The following is an 8,430-nucleotide window of genomic DNA, read 5'->3' on the forward strand; positions in this document are numbered from 1 at the left end:
TGGAGTGAGTGTAATCAACTTACCCCCTCCCTCGAAATTGCTGGGCTTGTGCCAAATTGTGAAACCAATATTAACCTGTTAATCTATTTGAAACCGTTATCCACATAACTAAAGTTTGGTGTTTAATATTTCACAGGTTTGGTCGTAAGAGGACAATTTTTCTTTTAGTATCAAGCACTGGTGTGTTATCCACTTCAGTCCTGATTTTCTACATATTTGGTAAGTTCTCAATTGAACTTATATTGTTTTATGGAATGGTAAATTACTGTAATTACTCTGTCTCTTGTCTTTAGTAAATTGCTTGTGTAGAATGTAGGAGTTGATGCCAAAAATTGTGGAGATGTGATTTGGTATATTATGAAAGAGATTTTTATGTAGACAACATTAGTGGTGGGTTTCATGTGATTGTGAATGATGATGTTAGTTAAAAATATTGTTGATGGTTGTTGTTAAGCCCTAAGTCAACCTTAATCAAGTTGTGACCGTTACATCTTTTTAGAAGTATGTAGGATTGTGTAATCTAGTGTGGTTTGTTGTCATTTAAAATAAAAGGTTGTGATTTGAGGGAGATTTAACTATTATTTCTAGGCAGCTAAACAACCATGCAGAGGTGCCCTCCTTGGTGAAGGGGTGTTAGAGAGAAATGGTCATAGTAAGATGGTGAGGAGTGATGATCATGGTAGTTAAGGTTGTGGTAGTGATTGAAGTGGTGCTTGTAAATGATGGTGGTGTTTGTATTAAAGGTATTGGTATTGATTAAGATGAGGAGGATATTGACTGTGGTAATGAATGTGTTAATAATGGTGATGGTGGTGAGGATGTAAGTAGTAATAGAGACAATATTAATAATGATGAAGTGACATAGGTGATGGTTGCAGTGGTAGTAGTGGTGGTGAGAATGATGATGAAGTTGATAGTAGTTTTTATTGAAGGTAGTGGCAATCATAGTATTAGGAGTCATGTTGAAAGGTTCTTACAGATATATATATTTTAGTAGCTGAAGCCAGACTTAATAACTTGACTTCATGTCATATTTATGAGTTCAAATCATACTACAGTTCTTCTGTTGTGCTTGGGCACAAAGCACATGATTTTGTTTCTCCTCTAAATATTAACAGAGCCCTTGCAATTTTTCCAAATGCTAGGCCTCTACTGTCACTGAGGATTTCTCCTGGCAAGACATTTAATATAGCAAAGATTAGCCTTCCTCTTCAGAGCCAAAAAATACTTCAGCCTCCAACAACCACTTACCCTCTGCAACATTTAGATGAAATCCGTAAGTACTGCTTCCACATCTGATATGGTGATGTTACACTTAAAAACAGCCTTGATCATGTCCATAGAAAGGCTATGACTGAAGTCCATCACAGGTATGTTACAGTCATAGCCTACAGGTCTGTTGCCTCCTCTCACTACCCTCTCTATTGTTACTAGAACTGGCAGTCATGTTTCTCATCCACTCATACTCTCATGGCTCAGCTGTCTCTTCCTCTCCCATGACCTGTGTTGTATCCATCTAACCAGTTTGCCCAGATGTTTTTCTCCAGAATATCTTTCCTCTGGAAATACTATTCAACATATGGCATTTATACTGTTGTTGACTACAACACTTAAAGTGGAATATTAATGACACCAGTCCCACTTGTTTTGGAGGGCTTGCAAAGGTCATGGACAGTGCCCTTTTCTTTAAACATAACTAATAAAAAGAAAAAGAATTTGAGCTAAAGTAGCCTTCTATCACTTAACATGCTAGAAATAGTATCACAATCTCCTTTGAATCACAATCTGCTACCCCACTGAAAAGGCAAAGGACAAATTGGATAATTTATTCTTGGGTATCTCTAAAATATGGGATGAACACTGTTGAAATGTCTTTGATCATTTTTCTACTTGATTAGAGCTCTGCTGCAGTTAAACATCATCATCATTAATAACCAAAATGAAAACTGCTTTGGCTACTTTTTTCCACCTCTCTTTCAAGGCAATCTTTGTTCATAACGTATATGTTTCAATTTGTTTTACAATAGCTGCTATCATTTTGCTTGAATGTATACATGATAATCCTTGAGTATCACTTGTATCATGTTATTAATATTGGTTTCAAATTTTTGCACAAGGTCAGTAATTTCAAGAGGAGGGCCTAAGTCAATCAGATCAATCCCAGTGCTCAACTGGTCCTTATTTTATCAACCCTGAGAAGATGAAAGACAAAGTTGACCCCAGCAGAATTCGAGCTCAGATTGTAAAGATAGATGAAATACTGCTAAGCATTTTGCCTGGTGTACTAACAATTCTGACAGCTTGCTGCAGTTTCTTGTGCTATTAATATTAATATCTAGTGAAGGTGGCAAGCTGGCAGAATTGCTACTGTGCTGGGCTAAATGCTTAGCAGCATTTCATCTGTACTCATGTTATAAGTTCAAGTTCTGTTGTGGTCAACTTTGCCTTTCATCCTTTTTGGATCAATAAAATCAGTACCAGTTGTGCTCTGGTAATCGACTATCCCTCTTCCCTGAAATTACTGGCCTTGTGTTAAAATTTGAAAACAACATTAATGCCTCGTACTCTTACTGTAGGAGTAACAGCAGTAGGGGTGTAATGTCACTTACTCTCAGTAAAACCAAAAAATACTTGTCATCCAGTTTTATTACTTGCATTTACTACTGCTTCTGTTTCACTGACTATCTGCAGCGATAATGTAGTATTACAGAATATAATTGTTATTATTTACAGAAACTGCTAGCAATTACGAGACAGTAATAACAGTTATCATCACATTAGCTAAATCTACAGGAACAGGTGCTTGGGCTGCTTTACAAGTTTTAACAGCTGAGATGTTTCCTACAGTTGTCAGGTAAGTGTGGTTTGTGAAATGATTTTTTTTTTTTTACATATAATACAAATATGTCAGTAGCAGATGAAGATCATGCAGAGAGTACATGCTACTGACAAAGCCCAATGAGGCAGAAATGTGCATCTAGCATTGTCATTGCCACTAATGCTACCTATATATTTATTTTATAATAGATATTATCCCCTGATCAATGCTGCTGTTAATTTGCCTTTTTTTTGGTGTATTTGCAGTTAGCATTAAATGATTCACAGAAGGCTATTTTGATATAATACTGCTGCTTCTGTTGCACATAACAAATATATATGTATATATATATATATGTATATATAGATATATATATATATATATGTGTGTGTGTGTGCATGTGCATGTATCATCATCATCATTAACATTTAATGCATATATATATGTTTATATATATATATGTATATATGTATATATATATATATATATATATATATATATATATATATATATATATATACACACACACACATACACACACACTAGCAAAGACACTTCGCCTTGCTCGGGATTAAAATGCCATAGTTTTTTTTTATTGTTTTACTGGTTTCAGTCATGTGACTGCAGCCATGCTGGAGCACTGCTATTGGTCAAACAAATCAATCACAAGATTTATTCTTTGTAAGCTTAGTGCTTATTCTATCCATGTCTTTTGCCGAACTGCTAAGTTATGGGAATGTAAACATAGCAACACTGGTTATCAAGCAATGCTTGGGGTACACACACAAACACACACACACACACACACAAATGTACACATTATACGACAGTCTTCTTTCAGTTTCCTTGTACTAAATCCTCTCACAAGGCTTTGGTCGGCCTGAGGCTATAATATATATATATATATATATATATATATATTTATACACACACACACACACACACTAGAACCGTAAAAATCTAGAAGTTTATCATTTAAATATATATATGAGCATGTCTAGATATGCAACTACATGTATGAGAATACATACATAAAACAAAACATACAAGCCTGCACATATACATACATACAAGCAAAAATACCCTGTTGTTGATGTTGAAATTCCAATGAAGGAGCCTTGGATCTTGGTTAGAAACCAGCTCTTTCTCTATTGGCAAGAAATATTGAAATAAAACTGAACAATGACATACATACATACATACATACATACATACATACACATGCATACATATATGTGTACGTATGCACACACATGCACACAAACGTACATACACACATACTTACATACATATTTGGTGTGTACAGCAAGATGTACAATTTCTGCTGTTGAATTTATAATGCAATAAAGTGTTCTCCTAATGATCTGTTGTGGTTAAGCAACCAGTTACATTCGAACCATCCAGTGCTGTTGTTCCAAACACTCACAGTGCTGAAACATACTAAAGGACAAATGATATAAACTTGTGTTTTGTGTTTATTATAATTTCGTGTGTGTGTGTATGTACATGTGTTTGTGTTAATTTGTGTGCCTATGTATGTCTGTATATATGTGTGTGTGTGAGAATATGTATGCATCTTTACTGTAACCATTCTATTCTATTTTATTTTAGGTCTCTTGGCATTGCTGCTTGTTCAACAATGGCTCGTATTGGTGCTATTATTGCCATGTTGATACTTACATTGGTAAGATACCTTCTGTTGATGACAGAATATTTTAGTCTTTTGTTATATGATAGGTGAATATATGTTGGTCCATTAATCATCTGAATATATGATCTGGAGGTTTGGTAATGTGAATATATGGTGTGGACATCTAGTCATATGTATATATATATGGTGTGGGGATCTGGTTATGTGAATATATGGGGTGGAGGTGTGGTCATATGACTATATGGTGTGGAGGTCTGGTTATGTGATTATATGGGGTGGAGTTCTGGTCATATGAATATATGGGGCAGTCTGGTCATGTGAAAATATGGTGAGGAGGTTTGGTCGTGTGGAAGTCATATGGAGTGGAAGTTTGATTATATAATATATGGGGTGGAGGTCTGGTCATGTGAAATTATAATGTGGAGGTCTGGTCATGTGAAATTATGATGTGGAGGTCTGGTTATGTGAATATATGGTGAGGTGGTCTGGTCATGTGAATATATGGGGTGGAAGTCTGGTTGTGTGAATATATAGTGTGGAGGTTTGGTCATGTGAATATCTAGGGTGGAGGTCTGGTCATATAATATCTAGGGTGGACGTCTGGTCATGTGAATATATGGTGTGGAGGTCTGGTCATGTGAATATATGGTGTGGAGGTCTGGTCATGTGAATATATAGGGTGGAGGTCTGTTCATGTGAATATATGGTGCGGAGTTCTGGTTATGTGAATATATGGTGAGGAAGTCTGGTCATGTGAATGTTTGGGGTGGAGGTCTGGGGATATAAATATGTGGCATTGTGGTTTGTGTGGTCATCTGAGTGTATGGTGTGAATGTTTGATTATCTGAATATATGGTGTGGGGGTGGGTCTGTCTGGTCATTGCATATATGTAGTGTGGTATTCAGATCGTCTGGATGTATGAATGGGTTTTGTGTCAGTTTTGATGCATAAGTGCTTTTGTTATTGGATTGACAGTACTGCCTATTGATTATAGAATAAGTGGCTGAGTATTTCACTACTTTAATGTAATCCTCAAGTAAACTCAGCTTGTTACTATGTTTATATAACATGTCTAACCCTTTGAATTATATGGACAGTCCCTCTGATGGGCTTCCACAGTTTCTGTCAAACTAGTTTCACTGATAAGTGTTGTGTCAACTTGAGGCTATGATAAAAAATGATTGTTCAAGGATCTGGGCATTGAGATTGAACCCAGAAACTTGAAATTGTAATGCAAACGTTTAACACATGACCATGTACTTAACTCTCTATATAAAATTCTATGTCTGTCTGTCTATCTGTTCCCTATGCATTCTCAAATGGCTCTGCCAAATCAAATCAAATTTTACAAGTTAATAGTATTTGACCCCGTGAGTGTCAACATGTAATTTTTATTTTCATTTGGATTAAAACAATATAACATTTTATCTCAAACTATTTTTCTATAGTGAACTATAGTAAAGGACATTTTATACCACGATAATGACAATGACGCCACATTTTGTATATGAGTGTGTATGTGCCTGTGAGTGTGTGTGTGTTTGCACGTTTGTGACGTACGACATAGCAAAGGACATTTTATACAACAATGACGACACATTTTGTATATGAATGTATATGTGTCTGTGAGTGTGTGTGTCTGCATATTCATTATGTACAACATAGTAAAGGACATTTTATACCATGATGGCAACACATTTTATATATGAGTGTGTATGTGTTTGTGAGTGTGTGTGTGTTGTGTGTTCAAGACGTACGAGATAGTAAAGGACATTTTAGATCAGGCTGTTCAATACCCTGTTGAATATCTGAACACACCTAAACCCACTGGGATGCCACCGCATAACTTGACAGTAAAGCTGGATGCTTCCATTATATTACTTAGGAATCTTGAAACACTTTGCTTGTGTAATGGAACTCGCTTAATTATTACTTCCATGAAGCCCCATGTCCTACAGGCAACAATCATAACAGGTAGTCACAAAAAAGAAAATGTCTTTATTCCAAAATTTTCTCTCATACCTACAGATGTCTACAGATGTGGACATTTCAGTTTCCAGTCAAACTAGGTTTTGATATTTCAATTAACAAATCTCAGGGTCAATCCTTTAAGTTAGTTGGACTTCATCTCTCTTCTACATGCTTCTCCCATGGCTAACTCTATGTTGGTTGTTCGCGAGTTGGAAACAGCAACAATTTATTCATTTGGATACTCAACAAAAAATTACACAATGAATATTGTTTATCTTGAGGTGCTTCAAGATCGACAGATTTTCAGTTCTAAATTCTATTATTACAATTTGGATATTTTTTAATAAAATATAGATATTTTGAAATAATTATAAGAAAAAAAATATATCTTCATATTTATTGTTTACTAATCTGAATAATAACAGCAGTAACCTGGCCAACATTGGGTAATTCAATTAGACTGAATATATAGTGTGATAGGAATAATAATCTATTATGTAGTTTTTGTTTTGTTTAGTAGTCTCGTGTAGCTGATTGGTTAGATGAAGGTAGCTAATCAACTGTATTATTTGTTTTCCAGCTGTTTCAGATTGTTATTTGTTGACAGGTTGACTGAGATTTTAGACAAAAAAAAATGTTCATTATTTTAAAAATGATATGTATTTTGCTGGGGAACACTGAACTGTATGAAGTTCCTCTTAGGTGAAGCTACTCCATAGAAATATCCTTTTTAGTTAATATTTGATATATTAGATATATAGAGTGACTAAATGTTTAGCCACCAAACAATACTTTTTTGATGGATACTGAAATACATCTTGAATGTTTAGAGGGATGTAAATGAATATTTGACCAGAAGTTGGGAATATCTTGCCAGATGTGGTGTTCTGTATGGTTAAAAGTTTGTTCACATATTTGTGACTGACTGATCAATAAGATGGTGTAATATGATGTATGACTGAGGTAATATGATGTGTTTACAGTTCAATGAGTGATTAACCAAATGTGATTATAGTACTGTGATTGATTGATTTCAGTGGTAGTTTTGGTATTATGAATGGTTGGCAACATGTGGTTTTAACTTAATGAATGACTGGCCATGTGTTCAGGCCAGTCAGTGATCAGACAAATGTAATGACAATGTATAAAAAAATTACAACACAAAAAATGTTCTAGAAAAATCTATTAATTATTTTTATTTCTTTCTTAATTTCTATTGTAGGACGAATTAGGAAAATTAATTCCATTTATCATTTTTGGAATTGAATGTATACTATTTTCTGTTGTACTTCTGTTCCTGCCAGAAACATCTGGATTGCCATTAAAAGACATCTTAAATAAATAAAACTCCAAAATATGCATTTAAAATGTGTTAACTTCCATTTATTTTATATGTTTATGCATTTATCTTGAGGGATTTGTGATGAAATTTTTATCTAACCCTTTAGCATTCAGATTATTCTGTCAAATATAAAGCTTATTTATTCATATTGTTTTGAATTAAGCATCTTATAGCTTTGAGATTTCGATGATGTTGTTTACTTTTAGAATGACATGTAGGGTAGGTATGAGATGCCATATCTGTTCAGTTTGAACATAAAACAGAATATTGGATGGATTTGGCTGGTTTAAATACTAAAGGGTTAATATATGTTTTCTTCACTGAACATTAGTCATTGTGCTTTATATTAATCATATAAAGCAGTGTAAACTATGGACACATGAGGTGCAGTGGAATCACTAGTAGGTGATGTGGAATCAAAGGAAGACCAAAACTGAGGTATAAGGACACTTGCAAAACAAGTTTGTCCAAGTGTGAGGTGGATGTCAGCACCTGGGAAGAGAGGGCTGAAGACAGAACCACATGGAGGACTGTGGTGAAAGAAGGAACTGCTTCGCTAGAGAGCAGCTACAGAAACAAACAAGTTGAGAAGCGTCAGCAGTGAAAGGAGCACAACAGAAATGCAAAGCGCTGATCCACCCTCTTGG

General features: G+C 34.9%; 1 protein-coding gene across 7 annotated transcripts in view; it reads left to right on the forward strand.

Moving 5' to 3' along the window:
* Positions 1 to 7,809, forward strand: part of LOC106870145 (organic cation transporter-like protein) — a 62,269-nt gene extending 54,460 nt beyond the window's left edge. For all 7 annotated transcript variants that reach the window (XM_089348925.1, XM_014916144.2, XM_089348924.1 and 4 more), the window contains 4 exons: positions 137 to 219; positions 2,734 to 2,854; positions 4,430 to 4,502; positions 7,664 to 7,809. In XM_089348925.1, the coding sequence (XP_089205051.1) occupies positions 137 to 219; positions 2,734 to 2,854; positions 4,430 to 4,502; positions 7,664 to 7,786 (400 nt within the window). In that variant the 3' untranslated portion in view covers positions 7,787 to 7,809. The remainder of the gene's footprint in view (positions 1 to 136; positions 220 to 2,733; positions 2,855 to 4,429; positions 4,503 to 7,663) is intronic.
* The last annotated feature ends 621 nt before the right edge of the window (positions 7,810 to 8,430 follow it).

Source organism: Octopus bimaculoides, chromosome 3 (assembly GCF_046866305.1).
Source record: "Octopus bimaculoides isolate indiv1 chromosome 3, ASM4686630v1, whole genome shotgun sequence".
NCBI lineage: Eukaryota > Metazoa > Mollusca > Cephalopoda > Octopoda > Octopodidae > Octopus > Octopus bimaculoides.